At 43.0% G+C, this 19,365-nt stretch overlaps 1 protein-coding gene across 2 annotated transcripts in view; it reads left to right on the top strand.

The window, feature by feature from the left end:
- The window catches only part of AATF (apoptosis antagonizing transcription factor), a 228,590-nt gene that overhangs the window by 114,570 nt on the left and 94,655 nt on the right, over nucleotides 1–19,365 (top strand). For both annotated transcript variants that reach the window (XM_068269363.1, XM_068269364.1), the window contains exons 6-8: nucleotides 4,190–4,394; nucleotides 4,553–4,714; nucleotides 15,741–15,824. In XM_068269363.1, the coding sequence (XP_068125464.1) occupies nucleotides 4,190–4,394; nucleotides 4,553–4,714; nucleotides 15,741–15,824 (451 nt within the window). The remainder of the gene's footprint in view (nucleotides 1–4,189; nucleotides 4,395–4,552; nucleotides 4,715–15,740; nucleotides 15,825–19,365) is intronic.

A 19,365-nucleotide genomic window follows, 5' to 3' on the forward strand; every position in this document is an offset into this window, starting at 1 on the left:
AGCTGTGGATTTCGATTGCCGCTTCATATAAGCTTATGACCCTTCCCTCCTCCAGGATCTCGATATTTGGTAATTCTCGTTTTGTTCCTGCTTTTAGGAACCCACAGTTGTTTTCCTGGTGGAGGCATAAGGTCCTCTTTACTGCTAATACATTTTGGATCAGTAATGTTCTAATTACATTTAATATGCTCAGATTTAGTCGAGATGCTCCTCAGGTAGAGGCATTCCAATTTTGCCAAATTAAACATTATTTCTCCTCCATCTTTTCTTCACCCCCAGTGTTTGATCCCTCGATGTTTGAGTCACTCTACTTCGGATTCTCTCGACAAAAAGGATTAATTTCATCTTTATATGCCCTGTTGCTGGGTCGGGATAGTGAGAATAAAATGTCATATATGAGAGCCTGGGAACAGGACTTGGGAATTCAATTAGATCTCGCAGATTGGTCTTATATCCGGTCTGCTGTCTCTGGAGTAGTCAAGTCAAATATGGTAAAGGACACAGCGCTCAAGATCTTGTTTCGTTGGTATTACATTCCGACTAAAATTCATAAAATGTATCCTTCGGTTCCATCGACTTGTTTTCGAGGATGTGGTATGGAAGGATCTTTGATGCATGTCTTTTGGGACTGCCCCAGAGCACAGCAGTTTTGGGATTCATGGAAAACTATTATTCGGGAGGTGTTTGGCTTTCCTGTTTCGTTGACTGCTTCCCAGGCCCTTTTATATATATTCAGGCAGATTTAGACCTCTATATAGATATATGTTACTAGCCTCTCAGTGGTCAATAGCCTTCAAATGGAAATCCGCTGATCTGGAGTTAGCACTGGTTACTCAACGTCTGGACCTAATGTTGATAATGGATCGGGTGTATTTCTATAGTATTGAGAATATGATAAGATTTGATCTGATTTGGGAATCCTGGAAAACGTATAGGTGTTCTTAATCTCCCCTGGACATATGTGTATATTAATTATAGTATGATATATAAGATTAGTGTTATTTAGGACTCTTGCTACCTATAAGTAGGGTTCTACTTTAGTTTTTTATTTTTATGTGTGTTTTTGTTTTTATGTATGTGTCAGAGAGAGCAATATAATACCATACTATGGACTTACGACACAGACTGATCCCTGGGATCTCAGCTGGAGGTACCTTGTGCCTCATTTCCCAGGTCGAGCGGTCCGACTATCTGAACTATGCTCTCTCTCGAGGCTTTTTCTTTCTCTTTGCTTTTTAGTTAGTGTTAATATGTAGTGTTTTATCTATTCTGCTTTTAAAAGCTTTGTATATTTGTTGATCTGCTCAATAAAGTTTTTTAATACAAAAAAAAAAAATAAAAAAAAAAAGACAGGCACACATATGCTTCACTGATATTACTTCACTCTTGCTAATTTCAGGAAAAAATATTTTTTGCCAAAAAACAACCCTTTTAGCTACACGATCGCCCCCTTTGGTTATCAATTCACATGCACACCAAGAGAGTTTTGGCACTTTACAGTGTAAAAAAGACTGAACAGGTTTTTTCCAAAAATCATAAATATATATGCTTCACTGTTAATGCTTCACTCTTTATAAAACTGACCAAATGTCCACTAAAAAATATCTCTCTTTTCACTCTTGCTAATTTCAGGAAAAACTGAAAGAGAAGGAAGGAAGATAGTTAAGTGACAAGAAAATATGCTCTGTACAGCACTGTCATTCAAAAATCGCTCTGAAAATCGCTTCACAAAATCGCACTCACTAATTGCTAGCGATTGCTATTGTGATTTTGACATGCATTAGTCCAGAAAGAAGAGGTATAGGGAGAAATTGAGAATAGCCTGAGATGGAGCAGAGAGCTTATCTGTATTGCAGTCTCACATCACACAGAGCCTACTTGCCTGTAATGTGACTCTTGTCCCTGCAAGTCTCTCACACAAGTCAGAAAGCAGCCCTCCTGGAGTCTAGGGAGTGTCAAAAACTTTTCAACTTGTTTAACACCTTATCAGCACATGCAGTCATTATAACAATGAGGAAAGACCAGACAGATTTTTGCCCACGGACCCTCCATGCACAGCTCTGCATCATGCTGCCCTCTAATTGCACTTTTATCAGCTAGCCCAGTGTTTCCCCTTGCCTTACAACAAGTTAGTTTCTCCAGTCCCTCAGCCTGCTGTCAGGATTCTCCACTTCACAGGTGCCTCCTGATGACTCACAGTGTCAACAAACAAAGCTGCAGGGGATTTGCATAAGCAGGAGAAAGTCTCCCATTGATCTCTGCAGCCTGAGCCTGCCGGGCAGTTACCATGTGACTTGCCACGGCAGCATATGTCACAGGGGGGGTGAGGTTTATTAAGTTAATTGTATAGTATAGTTTATTCACATATTTTTGTACATATACAGGATCTTCTCAATAAATTAGCATATTGTGATAAAGTTCATTATTTTCTGTAATATACAGTTAAACATTAGACTTTCATATATTTTAGATTCAAATACACACAACTGAAGTAGTTCAAGCCTTTTATTGTATTAATATTGATGATTTTGGCATACAGTTAATGAAAACCCAAATTTCCTATCTCAAAAAATTAGCATATTTCATCCACCAATAAAAGAAAAGTGTTTTTAAAACAAAAAAAGTCAACCTTCAAATAATTATGTTCAGTTATACACTCAATACTTGGTCGGGAATCCTTTTGCAGAAATGACTGCTTCAATGCAGCGTGGCATGGAGGCAATCAGCCTGTGGCACTGCTCAGGTGTTATCTCCATAAAGCTTTTCAGCAGATGGAAGCATGAAGTGCTCCAAAATCTCCTGATAGCTAGCTGCATTGACCCTGCCCTTGATAAAACACAGTGGACCAACACCAGCAGCTGACATGGCACCCCAGACCATCACTAACTGTGGGTACTTGACACTGGACTTCAGGCATTTTGGCATTTCCCTCTCCCCAGTCTTCCTCCAGACTCTGGCACCTTGATTTCCGAATGACATGTAAAAGTTGCTTTCATCCCAAAAAAGTACTTTGGACCACTGAGCAATAGTCCAGTGCTGCTTCTCTGTAGCCCGGGTCAGGCGCTTCTGCAGCTGTTTCTTGTTCAAAAGTGGGTTCATGCTTCCATCTGCTGAAAAGCTTTATGGAGATGAAGATTTCATTTTTCAGCACGACCTGGCACCTGCTCACAGTGCCAAAACCACTGGTAAATGGTTTACTGACCATGGTATTACTGTGCTCAATTGGCCTGCCAACTCTCCTGACCTGAACCCCATAGATAATCTGTGGGATATTGTGAAGAGAAAGTACAGAGACGCAAGACCCAACACTCTGGATGAGCTTAAGGCCGCTATCGAAACATCCTGGGCCTCCATAACACAGGCTGATTGCCTCCATGCCACGCCGCATTGAAGCAGTCATTTCTGCAAAAGGATTCCCGACCAAGTATTGAGTGCATAACTGAACATAATTATTTGAAGGTTGACTTTTTTGTTTTAAAAACACTTTTCTTTTATTGGTCGGATGAAATATGCTAATTTTTTGAGATAGGAAATTTGGGTTTTCATGAGCTGTATGCCAAAATCATCAATATTAAAACAATAAACGGCTTGAACTACTTCAGTTGTGTGTATTTGAATCTAAAATATATGAAAGTCTAATGTTTATCAGTACATTACAGAAAATAATGAACTTTTTCACAATATGCTAATTTTTTTTAGAAGATCCTGTATTGTACTGTTTTTGCCTACAATTTTTAACATGGATTGCGATGCTCTGTTTTCATATTCTGAGTTCAGTTCCTCTTTAAGATTCCATTCACACTTCTCAGTATAAACATACACGTGTTAATGCACATACCGTAGTTTATCAGTTTTACTTCAGAAGTGCAGGAAAAACACTAAAATCTCTTCTCATATGTTAAAAATGTTGTATCTAGAAACTTTCAGCAGGGACTTTTAATGAGCATTCTTAGGTTTAGAGACACCAACTACACAGCAATAATGGTGCATCTCCAATAATGTGCAGTAAGCATGTAGCAGTTATTACAGATAGTTGCATGCAGGAAGGAAATGAATTGCCTATAGTCCATAGTATGACCGTCTTACTTGCCAGAACCTTCATAACTCTGGAGGTAGTGACCTTAAGATGAGTACTGTTCTTCTGAGTCCTGTTTTGTCCCCTTGCTAACAGACATTGTTTTGTGTGCAGTGAGGAAGAAATCCCGAGCGATGAGGAAGAAATGGAAAAAAGTGATTCTGAAACACTAAAACCTAAGGGTGCTCCCAAACGGAAGTTGAATGCTAGCCAGTATCCAGACTTCATGGCAAAACGATTTGCAGACTTCAGAAGTTACCGAAACACCACCTTACAGAAGTGGCATGACAAGACAAAGCTCACGGGTAAAATAAGCAAGGTGAGTTATCTTGTACTTGCTTATTATGAAAACATCTGATGGTGATGAGTGGATTCATGGTAGACCTGTTGGGTGAAAATGCAAACCGGACACATCACTTACCGTATTTGTTACAGTATGACAAATTATGCTAATGCCATTTTTTTTAATGGTTTCAGGGATTCGGTGGCTCAGATCGTTCCATATTGATGCAAATAGAGCAGATAATGATGGACAAAGAGAGGTTGCTAAGACGCACACAAACCAAACGCTCACTGTACAGGATTTTAGGAAAATTTGATAAGGAATCTGTGCCAGAAAGCCTCCCAGACGAAGCAACGGTACTGAAATCACAGTTATCCTTTCTTTATCTACATTTATGTAAAATACTGTATTTTATTTTGCCTTTGTATGATCCTATCTCGATACAGAGTTTTGTCATGGTGTCCTGTCCCTTTGTAAACATAGCCATCCCCACCTTAATAACTCACATCAGATTTCTGATTCTGACATTACCTCTGTCCCAGTATATTTATGCCTCAGTATGTGGTACGGCATTACATTTCTGATGACTTGAGGGGTTAATTCTACTTACCTCAATTGATTCATCATAGAATATGATAAATTGCATCAAACTATATTGATTAAAGCAAACCTGAAGTGAAAACATAACTGATATGAGTTGTATGTGTAGTATGGATAAGGAATAGAACATTAGTAACAAAGAAGAGTCTCCTTTTTATTTTCAGTTATAAAACATTTGGCCCAGTCGGTTGATGGCTCAGAGAAGCTCTTTTGCATAGATAACAACTGAAGGTTTGTTTGTTTTTAATGCTTCCTGTATTGGAAAATGACATGAGACGTTTTTTTTTTTTGCTACCAATGTACTATGTCTTATGCTGGGCATACACGGGTCGATCCGGCGGCTGATTAGCCGCCGGATCGACTCCCGCCGCGTCCCCGCTCGTCCGCCCGGATCGATTCCCGCTCGTCCCCACCGGAGCTTCTTATCTTCCGCTGGATTCACCGCTATTGTCCGCCCGCGGGTATCGAGCGCGGAATCGATCCCCGCGGTGATCGGACACATCGGATATTATCAATCGAGCCATCAGCGGCTCGATTGATAAGCCTGCGTCGAGCAGTGTATGCACAACATTAGCTGTACTACCATGCATTTGAAGCGATTGAACCTGAAAGTCACATGGCCTAATCAGACTCAGGAACTGCCTCTCAAATAACCAGCCACTGATTTATGTTTTTAAATCTAAATAATGTGCAGATTTCTATTCCATGGTAAATACATGAAAGTTTTAATTTTCACAAGCTTCCTCTACAGCTGTGTGGGGCTTCCAGTTTTGCTTTGGTGACAATACACTGTTGAATGGTTTCGTACACTGTAGGAAGGAAGCACTCGGCACTCAGTATGTATTGCTGGGGGTGGGGGCCTCAGCCTGTATCTGTTGTATATTGGACAAAGTTCTTCACCCCCAATTTTCAAAGGCACCCGTACCTGGGCACTTGACACTAAGCTAGAAGACGTGCAGCCGATTATGTGCAACGGAAAACAACTGTCAATATACTGCACTGAAAGGCAGACCGGGCACTTGTTACTCAATCCACTTAATTCACAGTCTTCATGCCACAATGGATACAAAAACATCATACACAGTCGGTACATCAAACCTGTGTTGGTGATGGTGCTGGGGTGTGCAGGGTACTGGTGACCAGGGCAGTAAGGTTCCGTCCACTTACTGCCCTGGTCACCAGTACCCTGCACACCCCAGCACCATCACCAACACAGGTGGATTGAATGACAAGTGCCCGGTCTGCCTTTCAGTACAGTATATTGAATGGTAACCAGCTTGCTTGTTGCTTTATAAAAGGGTAAATAGAGCCCACTAATTTTCAAGAGCCTTGCTCATAATTATATGCGCATAATTGCAGCAAACCACATACAATAAGGTAAAAACGTGCAAAAGAGAGAGCGCTCTAAGTGACAAATAAATAAGAGCATCCACCCTGCCAAGGACAGGTCTCACCTGTTCAGAAATGGCTGCTCGTAGGACACAGCCTCTGATAGCGTTTGTCCCTTTAGGGGCCAGGGACCGGGCTCATGATCCAGCTCCAGGCGGGGAATCCGGAGGGCCACCAGGGAGTCACGTTCTCAGTTTGGACACTTCCAGGGAGGCTGTAGGCAGGCCAAACGTTAGATCCTGGCGCACTTTTACCTTGCGAGACCAAACGGGAGTGAGCGGCGTCTATGCGATGTCAGTAGCGTACTGAGTAGTATTGTGCGGCTAGCAGATATAACCGCTGACTTGCCGCAAATAAAATAGAGAGTGGTGAGGTAGTAGGGTATAAAAGGGGGGCTTATTTATTAGTAAAAACAACGCGTTTGTCAGAGAAAACGTTCTCTGTTTCATCAGGCTAATATAAAACAAGATGGCGGCATCTCTTTTTATAGGAAATGCTAAACATTGGTTCTTTGGGATTGGCCAATCCACATTACATGGGCAGTACTATGCAAAATAGTGTGAGGTCATAAAGGTGGTGCTAATGATGTAACTTCCACTAGGTAGAGTATGTAAATAAGGAGGAGTTAGAAAACTGCTCCTTTATCACAATACTATAAAGATCACTGAATGAAACAATTGAAAGTTGTATATATAGCAGTAACATTTTTTAGAAAGGATCTTCTTAATTTAAATTACTCGATCTTAAGAGGAAAGTAATATTGAAATTTCCCATTAATCAGTCACCATAATGGGGTACCATTAATGGTTCCCTAGGGTATATGTAGATAAAGAAAGGGAAGTGGTATAATGTGAATTCGCTCACAATTTCACATGGTTACAAACAAAACAGGCATCATGCACACAGATCCACATATGTATGTATATGTAGCATGTGGGTTTGCCTACCAATGGCTGTACCCCATCAGCCACACATACCTGTTGTTCACAATCAAATCTTTCATTATATACTTTGTAAATAAGGAGGGGAGCGGGGAAAGAAAAAAGAAAGGGAGCGGGGGGGGGAATAAAATAAGAACCAGAACAGTGAGATTGATTGTCATTAAATATAAAATGTATGCATTAATATCCTATATCCCTATTAAGGAATATGTGGGGCCTGACCCACAAAAGAGCGCCAACTCCCAGCACGGCCACGCCCGCGCACCTTGCGCGACCGCAAACCCCCGCGCAAAACGACAATGGCCCCGCGTGTAAACGCGAATCCCCGCGCGAAACCGAAATCGGTCCCGCGCAAAAACTCGAGCGAAAACGACACCGCCCCGACACCGAACGTGTTAGCGTTCAGGTAATCGACATATTGCTGAAGTCTATCTCCTGAACCCTCCCAGACACATGATATCGTCGATATCGAATTCCTATGACCAATAAACATGAAAGATTTTGCACCTTATGTAGGAGGGAATCATATTGGATACTCAAACTGGGGACACTAAAACCAGATGGGCTTAATAAATCCTCAGAGGAAATACATTAGGAGGTATAGACTAGCTGGGACATTGTGGGCTTGGTTCGCGGGGGGGGGGGGGGGGGGGGTAGGGGGGGGTTGCTGGCTCTTGGCGCGGCCGTTTTTACACGGGTTTTCGTGTTGCGCGCGGTTGCGGATTTTCGCGCGGGGCGGTGTCGTTTTCGTGCGGGAGCGATGTTGGTTTTGCGCGGGGATTCGCGTTTGCGTGCGGGGCCGTTGTCGTTTTGCGCGGGGGTTCGCGGTCGCGCGCGGTGTGGGGGTTCGCGCGGGCGTGGCCGTGCTGGGAGTTGGCGCTCTTTTGTGGGTCAGGTCCCATATATTCCTTAATAGGGATATAGGATATTAATGCATACATTTTATATTTGATGACAATCAGTCTCACTGTTCTGGTTCCTAGTTCCTAACAGGTATGTGTGGCTGTGGGGTACAGCCATTGGTAGGCAAACCCACATGCTACATATACAAACGTATGTGGATCTGTGTGCATGATGCCTGTTTTGTTTGTAACCATGTGAAATTGTGAGCGATTTCACATTATACCACTTCCCTTTCTTTATCTATATATACCCTAGGGAACCATTAATGGTACCCCATTATGGTGACTGATTAATGGGAAATTTCAATATTACTTTCCTCTTAAGATCGAGTAATTTAAATTAAGAAGATCCTTTCTAAAAAATGTTACTGCTATATATACAACTTTCAATTGTTTCATCCAGTGATCTTTATAGTATTGTGATAAAGGAGCAGTTTTCTAACTCCTCCTTCTTATTTACATACTCCACCTAGTGGAAGTTACATCATTAGCACCACCTTTATGACCTCACACTATTTTGCATACTACTGCCCATGTAATGTGGATTGGCCAATCCCAAAGAACCAATGTTTAGCATTTCCTATAAAAAGAGATGTCGCCATCTTGTTTTATATTAGCCTGATGAAACAGAGAACGTTTTCTCTGAGAAACGCGTTGTTTTTACTAATAAATAAGCCCCCCTTTTATACCTTACTACCTTACCACTCTCTATTTTATTTGCGGCAAGTCAGCTGTTATATCTGCTAGCCGCACAATACTACTCAGTACGCTACTGACATCGCATAGACGCCGCTCACTCCCGTTTGGTCTCGCAAGGTAAAAGTGCGCCAGGATCTAACGTTTGGCCTGCCTACAGCCTCCCTGGAAGTGTCCAAACTGAGAACGTGACTCCCTGGTGGCCCTCCGGATTCCCCGCCTGGAGCTGGATCATGAGCCCGGTCCCTGGCCCCTAAAGGGACAAACGCTATCAGAGGCTGTGTCCTACGAGCAGCCATTTCTGAACAGGTGAGACCTGTCCTTGGCAGGGTGGATGCTCTTATTTATTTGTCACTTAGAGCGCTCTCTCTTTTGCATGTTTTTACTTTCTCTAGTGGATACTGAGAGCTGCCTAAGGAGGATTGCCAGATCGCACCAACAGGGAACTGTCTACATTCCCGATTTGTATTGCACATACAATAAGGAGCACTGCTTACTGTATCAAGGTTATCTGGGTTATTTTTTTCCCCCAAAAAATACACAACATCCTTAAAGTGGACCTGAACTCAGAACCTCCTCTCTGCTCTTAAACATAAGCAACGGCATATTAATATTATTATTATTATTATGCATTATATAGGACTGAAATCTTCACAGCGCTGTACATAGTATATATTGTGTTGTCAGTTAACCGTCTCTCATAGGGGCTCACAATCTAATTCCTACCATGGTCATATGTCTATGTATAAACAACACCTTTTAAATGTTACAGCTTACATACCTCCTACAATAAATCTGCAGTGTGTCTTCTTACTGCTTTCATAGCAAATAAAGGGTTAACATCCTGTGTTTACATACTGTATTAGCTTTGACTGCCAAGCACTGCCAAATTTCTGTGCTGACACAGCTGAGCAATCAAATTACACTTGTGATTACTTAACCACTTGACGACCGCCCCCAGCCGATGGGCGGCGGCAAAGACCGGTCCCAAACGACCGCAATACGCCCATCGGCGGGGGCGGCTGCGGGAGTGGCTATGCGGCGATCGCGTCATTCGTGACGCGATCAGCCGCCGGGGACTGGCTCCGCCCCCCGTTCGCCGTAACCCGCCGGCCGTTCGGAAGCGCCGGCGGGTTACTGGCATCCGGATCGCCGCTGCAACAGTGTATAATAGGCTTTGTAATGTATACAAAGCCTATTATACTGGCTGCCTCCTGCCCTGGTGGTCCCAGTGTCCGAGGGACCACCAGGGCAGGCTGCAGCCACCCTAGTCTGCACCCAAGCACACTGATTTCCCCCCCCCTGCCCCCTGATCGCCCACAGCACCCCTCAGACCCCCCCCTGCCCACCCCCCAGACCACTGTTTGCACCCAGTCACCCCCCTAATCACCCATCAATCACTCCCTGTCACTATCTGTCAACGCTATTTTTTTTTTAAGTCCCTAATCTGCCCCCTACTCCCTCCTGATCACCCCCCCACCCCTCAGATTCTCCCCAGACCCCCCCCCAGACCCCCCCCCCCGTGTACTGTATGCATCTATCCCCCCTGATCACCTGTCAATCACCTGTCAATCACCTGTCAATCACCCGTCAATCACCCCCTGTCACTGCCACCCATCAATCAGCCCCTGATCTGCCCCTTGCGGGCAATCTGATCACCCCCCCACACCAATAGATCGCCCGCAGATCCGACATCAGATCACCTCCCAAATCCATTGTTTACATCTATTCTCTCCTCTAAACACCCACTAATTACCCATCAATCACCCCCTATCACCACCTGTCACTGTTACCCATCAGATTAGACCCTAATCTGCCCCTTGCGGGCACCCAATCACCTGCCCACACGCTCAGATTGCCCTCAGACCCCCCCCCCCCTTATCAATTCGCCCGTGCAATATTTACATCTGTTCTCCCCTGTAATAACCCACTGATTACCTGTCAATCACCCATCAATCACCCCCTGTCACTGCCACCCATCAATCACCCCCTGTCACTGCCACCCATCAATCAGCCCCTGACCTGCCCCTTGCGGGCAATCTGATCACCCACCCACACCAATAGATCGCCCGCAGATCCGACATCAGATCACCTCCCAAATCCATTGTTTACATCTATTCTCTCCTCTAAACACCCACTAATTACCCATCAATCACCCCCTATCACCACCTGTCACTGTTACCCATCAGATTAGACCCTAATCTGCCCCTTGCGGGCACCCAATCACCTGCCCACACGCTCAGATTGCCCTCAGACCCCCCCCCCTTATCAATTCGCCCGTGCAATATTTACATCTGTTCTCCCCTGTAATAACCCACTGATTACCTGTCAATCACCCATCAATCACCCCCTGTCACTGCCACCCATCAATCACCCCCTGTCACTGCCACCCATCAATCAGCCCCTGACCTGCCCCTTGCGGGCAATCTGATCACCCACCCACACCAATAGATCGCCCGCAGATCCGACATCAGATCACCTCCCAAATCCATTGTTTACATCTATTCTCTCCTCTAAACACCCACTAATTACCCATCAATCACCCCCTATCACCACCTGTCACTGTTACCCATCAGATTAGACCCTAATCTGCCCCTTGCGGGCACCCAATCACCCGCCCACACCTCAGAACGCCCTCAGACCCCAGCCCTGATCACCTCGCCAGTGCATTGCTTGCATCTATTTCCCCCCTCTAATCACACCTTGAGACACCCATCAATCACCTCCTGTCACCCCCTAGCACACCTACCCATCAGATCAGGCCCTAATTTGCCCCGTGTGGGCTCCTGATCACTCGGCCAAACCCTCAGATCCCCCTCAGACCCCCTTCCGATCACCTCCCCAGTGCATTGATTGCATCTATTTTCCCCTCTAACCGCCCCCTGAGACACCCATCAATCACCTCCTGTCACCCCCCTAGCACTCCTATCCATCAGATCAGGCCCAATACATCCTGTCATCTAAGAGGCCACCCTGCTTATGACCGATTCCACAAAATTTGCCCCCTCATAGACCACCTGTCATCAAAATTTGCAGATGCTTATACCCCTGAACAGTCATTTTGAGAAATTTGGTTTCCAGACTACTCACAGTTTTGGGCCCGTAAAATGCCAGGGCAGTATAGGAACCCCACAAGTGACCCCATTTTAGAAAGAAGACACCCCAAGGTATTCTGTTAGGTGTATGATGAGTTCATAGAATATTTTATTTTTTGTCAAAAGTTAGCGGAAATTGGATTGTTATTGTTTTTTTCACAAAGTGTCATTTTTCACTAACTTGTGAGAAAAAATAAAATCTTCTATGAACTCACCATACCCCTAACGGAATACCTTGGGGTGTCTTCTTTCTAAAATGGGGTCACTTGTGGGGTTCCTATACTGCCCTGGCATTTTAGGGGCCCTAAACCGTGAGGAGTAGTCTAGAAAACAAATGCCTCAAAATGACCTGTGAATAGGACGTTGGGCCCCTTAGCGCACCTAGGCTGCAAAAAAGTGTCACACATGTGGTATCGCCATACTCAGGAGAAGTAGTATAATGTGTTTTGTGGTGTATTTTTACACATACCCATGCTGGGTGGGAGAAATCTCTCTGTAAATGGACAATTGTGTGTAAAACAAATAAAAAAATGTGTCATTTACAGAGATATTTCTCCCACCCAGCATGGTTATATGTAAAAATACACCACAAAACACATTATACTACTTCTTCTGAGTACGGCGATACCACATGTGTGACACTTTTTTGCAGCCTAACTGTGCTAAGGGGCCCAAAGTCCAATGAGTACCTTTAGGATTTCACAGGTCATTTTGAGACATTTGGGTTCAAGACTACTCCTCACGGTTTAGGGCCCCTAAAATGCCAGGGCAGTATAGGAACCCCACAAGTGACCCCATTTTAGAAAGAAGACACCCCAAGGTATTCTTTTAGGTGTATGATGAGTTCATAGAAGATTTTATTTTTTGTCACAAGTTAGCGGAAATTGATATGTATTGTTTTTTTTTTCACAAAGTGTCATTTTCCGCTAACTTGTGACAAAAAAAAAATCTTCTATGAACTCACCATACTCCTAACAGAATACCTTGGGGTGTCTTCTTTCTAAAATGGGGTCACTTGTGGGGTTCCTATACTGCCCTGGCATTTTAGGGGCCCTAAACCGTGAGGAGTAGTCTAGAATCCAAATGCCTCAAAATGACCTGTGAATAGGACGTTAGGCCCCTTAGCGCACCTAGGTTGCAAAAAAGTGTCACACATGTGGTATCGCCGTACTCAGAAGAAGTAGTATAATGTGTTTTGGGGTGTATTTTTATACATACCCATGCTGGGTGGGAGAAATCTCTCTGTAAATGGACAATTGTGTGTAAAAAAAATCAAATAATTGTCATTTACAGAGATATTTCTCCCACCCAGCATGGGTATGTGTAAAAATACACCCCAAAACACATTATACTACTTCTCCTGAGTACGGCGGTACCACATGTGTGGCACTTTTTTGCACCCTAAGTGCGCTAAGGGGCCCAAAGTCCAATGAGTACCTTTAGGATTTCACAGGTCATTTTGCCACATTTGGTTTCAAGACTACTCCTCACGGTTTAGGGCCCCTAAAATGCCAGGGCAGTATAGGAACCCCACAAATGACTCCATTTTAGAAAGAAGACAGCCCAAGGTATTCCGTTAGGAGAATGGCGAGTTCATAGAAGATTTTATTTTTTGTCACAAGTTAGCGGAAAATGACACTTTGTGAAAAAAAACAATTAAAATCAATTTCCGCTAACTTGTGACAAAAAAAAAAAATCTTCTATGAACTCACCATACATCTAACGGAATACCTTGGGGTGTCTTCTTTCTAAAATGGGGTAATTTGTGGGGTTCCTATACTGTCCTGGCATTTTAGGGGCCCTAAACCGTGAGGAGTAGTCTTGAAACGAAATTTCTCAAAATGACCTGTGAAATCCTAAAGGTACTCATTGGACTTTGGGCCCCTTAGCGCAGTTAGGGTGCAAAAAAGTGCCACACATGTGGTATCGCCGTACTCAGGAGAAGTAGTATAATGTGTTTTGGGGTGTATTTTTCCACATACCCATGCTGAGTGGGAGAAATATCTCTATAAATAGACAATTGTGTGTAAAAAAAATAAAAAATTTGTCATTTACAGAGATATTTCTCCCACCCAGCATGGGTATGTGTAAAAATACACCCCAAAACACATTATACTACTTTTCCTGAGTACGGCAATACCACATGTGTGGCACTTTTTTGCGGCCTAACTGCGCTAAGGGGCCCAAAGTCCAATGAGCATCTTTAGGCTTTACAGGGGTGCTTACAATTTAGCACCCCCCAAATGCCAGGACAGTAAACACACCCCACAAATGACCCCATTCTGGAAAGTAGACACTTCAAGGTATTCAGAGAGGAGCATAGTGAGTCCGTGGCAGATTTCATTTTTTTTTGTCGCAAGTTAGAAGAAATGGAAACTTTTTTTTTTTTTTTTTTTTGTCACAAACTGTCATTTTCCGCTAACTTGTGACAAAAAATAAAATCTTCTATGAACTCACCATGCCTCTCACTGAATACTTTGGGATGTCTTCTTTCCAAAATGGGGTCATTTGGGGGGTATTTGTACTATCCTGGAATTTTAGCCCCTCATGAAACATGACAGGTGCGCAGAAAAGTCAGAGATGCTTGAAAATGGGAAAATTCACTTTTGGCACCATAGTTTGTAAACGCTATAACTTTTACCCAATCCAATAAATATACACTGAATGTTTTTTTTTTTATCAAAGACATGTAGCAGAATAACTTTCGCGCTCAAATGTATAGGAAATTTTACTTTATTTGAAAAATGTCAGCACAGAAAGTTAAAAAAGTCATTTTTTTGACAAAATTCATGTCTTTTTTGATGAATATAATAAAAAGTAAAACTCGCAGCAGCAATCAAATAGCATCAAAAGAAAGCTGTATTAGTGACAAGAAAAGGAGGTAAAATTCATTTAGGTGGTAGGTTGTATGACCGAGCAATAAACCGTGAAAGCTGCAGTGGTCTGAATGGAGAAAAAGGCTCTGGTCCTTAAGGGGCGAAAAGACTGTGGTCCCGAAGTGGTTAAAGATGAGGGGAATTAGACAGGATCTACTCTCTAAACACACAGGGTGCGGTTTTCCATGTTTTCGTTGTGCCCCGTGCAAGAATTCAAGGAAAGAGACTGACGTGTTGATTTCCTTTTACCCAATGCCAAGTGCCAGGTGGTCCTGCTGATCCACTGCCTCTAATACATTTAGCCATAAACCCTGGACAAGCATGCAGATCAGGTGTTCTGACTGAAGTCTAACTAAAAGCTGTGTACTGGTTTCAGATGTGTAATTCAGACACTACTGTAGTCAAATAGATAAGCAAGACTGCCAGGCAACTGCTGTTGTCTAAAAGGAAATAAATGTCAGCCTCAATATGCCTCTCACTTTAGGTTCCCTTTAATCCTCATGGTATAGGTCCTGTCTGTTGTTACTGTTCCGTCAGTTAAGAGGTTGATATGAAAGATGCCATACTTTCCTCATATGAATGCTTAGGCAGTTCTGTGTTTTGCATCAGCTGCAATGAAGTGGTGGCAGAGGTGGAAAGGTTGAAGGTTGTCATCAAAATAGTTATTTTTGGCCTGTCAGTTGTTACAGGGAGGGTAGCCTGTTACTGTTCAGAGTAAACCTATTTATTGACCTATCCATGTCTTAACACTGCAAGAGTGGGATGGACCATTCGCCTGTATGTCTCTTGCTCATGTGAAAGGGGTGAGCTGCAAGTTGAAGCATGCTTACTGTTGTATATTCATGAACCACTGACATGCTTTTTCCATTGACACCATTTCCAGGATGTCCAGATGGAAGAAAAATCAAAGGCCCAGGTTAAAGATATCGATGAGGAAGTTTTTGATGATGATGATTTCTACCATCAGGTAACCTTGACAGTTAGATTCCATGTTACAAACTTCCTAATTAATAGAGGTTAATTGGATGCAGTGTGTTCTGTTTCTTTAATTTCATTGCCAAATAATTTTATACTGTGCACCTGGTACACATGTAGAGCTGAAGAGCTTTAATTGTAGCTTGTAGGAATGGATGTTCCTGAAGAAAAACAAGGTGGTTTTAACTGTACTAGAATACAAAAACAGAGGAGTCCAATTACCGTCTTTCCCCGAAACTAAGACTGTGTCTTATATTAATTTTTGGTCTAAAAGATGTGCTAGCGTTTATTTTCAGGGGATGTCTTTTATTTCAATTAGGAAGGGTCTCTCAGCAGAACATTTCCTGTTCCTTTGTACTGTGCTGTCCCTGGATTTGAAAGCATGCTACTGTACTGATCAGGCACCTGCCCTGTCCCTGCACAAGAGATAACCTTGCTGTGTGCTGGGGTGACAGGATCAGTGCCCGATTGGCACTGCACCACTGTGTCCCTCGCTAAGGGCCTGTTTCCACTACACGCAGATTGGATGCAGAAAAACTGACTCCAATGAATGCCTATGGGCCTGTTTCCACTAAATGCAATTTTTCTGATGCAGATTTTCCCATAGGCATTCATTGGAGTCAGTTTTTCTGCATCCATTCTGCATCCAATCTGCGTGTAGTGGAAACAGGCCCTTACTGGCTGCCTCTTCCTCCTCTTTAACTTCCGCTAGGGCTTATTTTCGGGGTAGGGCTTCTATTTCAAGCATGCATAAAATACCAGCTAGGGCTTATTTTCAGGGTAGGTCTTATTTTCAGGGAAAGAGGGTAAGTATGACATTTTTTCCTTTAAATGTTTCATGACCAAGATAAAGGTGAGCTTTCATAGATGTCACCAGTTATTTCTTCTTCCAGTGCATTGTGCCATCTTTTTAAGCTTCTTGTTGATGCAGTAGACTGCCTTTTGTTATAAAAAAAATACACTAAGAATGTTAAAAAAAAAACCACCTGATTTGTATGTGTATGCTTATAATAGAAACATATAAGTAAAACTATCGTCCTTATGTAAAGTTCAGAAGGGCCGTAATGAAAGGAAAAAATAATTTTGCCATGACCATCCTCTTGGATCCTCACATCAACAATCAAACACTTGGAAAAGTCCCCACCCCCTCTTACTCATTTGCATACCTGTGAAATGTCCTACAGTGAAATCAAGGGAATTCTTTGACTATTACTGGCACAGAGATTCTGGTGTTTCATTTAAAATAAAGGATTTTGCTGTTAGCATGTGTAATTTTGACATTGGCATTTGATTGTAATATAATGAAAACACAGCACCAGGTTATTGATTGTAAGGTGCTTAGTTGTGACACTGGTGTTCAGCCATCATTTAATTAAAGCAGTAGGCTCTGAAGACCATGGAAGGTGAGTATTGATTAGGTGGCAAAATGAAATGGGAAAATGAGGGAGGTTGATAGAGCTTGTTAATAGGATTCTAATAATTCTGACTTGCTTGCAAATTTTATGCAAATAGAATGCTGCTTAAAATTGAGCTAATTAAAATTGTCAGAAAGTGTTCCTGATTGGCCCAAAGCGAGTCATAATTCTTGGCAGCTCATTAACCATCTCTAAGTAATAGAAATTTACAACAAATTGAGGATTAAGTCAAGTGTAAACATGCTTAAAGTTTCTTACCCAAGGTGGCTGGTTGGGGCTGCTGATAATGTAGTGTGTTTATGGCAGCCCCCAACGTATTACCATGAGATCCAGAGTATAGGGTCATCTCAGCCATGCGCAGGCCAAGGGCATTGTTCTCCTCATTCCCACCCCGTCTCTGTTGGGAGCTGCTTGCTGGTTTTCCTCCCCGCATTAGCGCAACGGGCTAGCGATACATCTGAACAGAACTCTGTCCCCACCTCATGTATGTGTGCTTACCTTAAAGGGGCACTACAGCGAAAAACTGTAAAATTTAAAATATGTGCAAACATATACAAATAAGAAGTACATTTTTTCCAGAGTAAAATGAGCCATAAATTACTTTTCTCCTATGTTGCTGTCACTTACAGTATGTAGTAGAAATCTGACAGAAGTGACAGGTTTTTCCAGAGTAAAATGAGCCATAAATTACTTTTCTCCTATGTTGCTGTCACTTACAGTAGGTGGTAGAAATCTGACAGAAGTGACAGGTTTTTCCAGAGTAAGGGCTCGTTTCCACTGTTGCGACGCGATTTCGCCGGCATTCCGACGCTTGTAAAAACGCATGCGGATGCGTTTCCGCATGCGTTTTTACCCGAGATTTCGCGTGCGATTTCGCATGGCAGGGTGCCATGCGAAATTAACCATGACACTGCCAGGGCAAAATAAAATTGAAAAAGGTGCGAAATCGCACGCGAAATCGCGGGTAAAAACGCATGTAACAAACGCATGCGTTTTTACTATTAAATACATTAGCGGCGATTCGCATGCATTCCACTCGCAGGCGAATTCGTTGGCTCTTTTGTGCGTTTTTTTACCGCTGAAAAAAACGCACCTCAACAACGCTACAGTGGAAACAGGCCCATCCACTTGCATTACATGTGCGAATCTGCATGCGTTGGACGCATGCAGATTCGCGATAGTGGAAACGAGCCCTAAAATGAGCCATAAATTACTTTTCTCCTATGTTGCTGTCACTTACAGTAGGTAGTAGAAATCTGACAGAAGTGACAGGTTTTGGACTAGTCCATCTCTTTATATGGGATTCTCAGGGATATATTTATTTTCAAAAGCACTTAGTGAATGGCAGTTGCTCTGTCCAACTGTCAAAAAACTGTGTACGGAGCAAGGAAGCTGGCCAGCATCATTGTTTAAATCCTTTTTCGGGAATATCTTTATAAAGGATAAAAGCCTTGCTGAGAATCCCCTATGAAGAGATGTACTAGTCCAAAACCTGTCACTTCTGTCAGATTTCTACTGCCTACTGTAAGTGACAGCAACATAGGAGAAAAGTAATTTATGGCTCATTTTACTCTGGAAAAAATGTACTTGTTTGTATAAGTTTTCACATATTTTATATTTTACAGTTTTTTGCTGTAGAGCCCCTTTAAGTCCTCAGGAAGGGTTAATGTTAAAGGGGGAGATACGTGTTGGACACCAGAATGGAGTTAACCTTTAGTACAAAAGTGCATCAGTAAGTGCATTTTCAGATATTCTGACTCCACTGCTTCTCCATGCTAAATATAACACATGCTGCAAATACAACAGCACTTCCAGAGCATGCATTGACAATATGAGAGGGTCATGGCTGAGGTGAGTCGCTCGCATGCCCTTTGAAGAGAATGATTGGTGTGGGAGATGATGGGAGGGTTGCGTGCCTGATCTACAACTTATCCTCCCACCAGTTCTAGTATATAGAGGGAGACATGGCCCGGTTGAAAGGCTTCTGCATTGTGAGATTCCTGACTAGCAGAATACGTTGGCTCCAATGTGTCACTAAGAGATCTGGAACTTGATCCCAAACTGTTGCCTAGCAGCTGTATCATTCAGAAGCCCCCCCCCCCCCCCTCAATACTTATC

This window comes from Hyperolius riggenbachi, chromosome 2 (assembly GCF_040937935.1).
Source record: "Hyperolius riggenbachi isolate aHypRig1 chromosome 2, aHypRig1.pri, whole genome shotgun sequence".
Classification (NCBI taxonomy): domain Eukaryota; kingdom Metazoa; phylum Chordata; class Amphibia; order Anura; family Hyperoliidae; genus Hyperolius; species Hyperolius riggenbachi.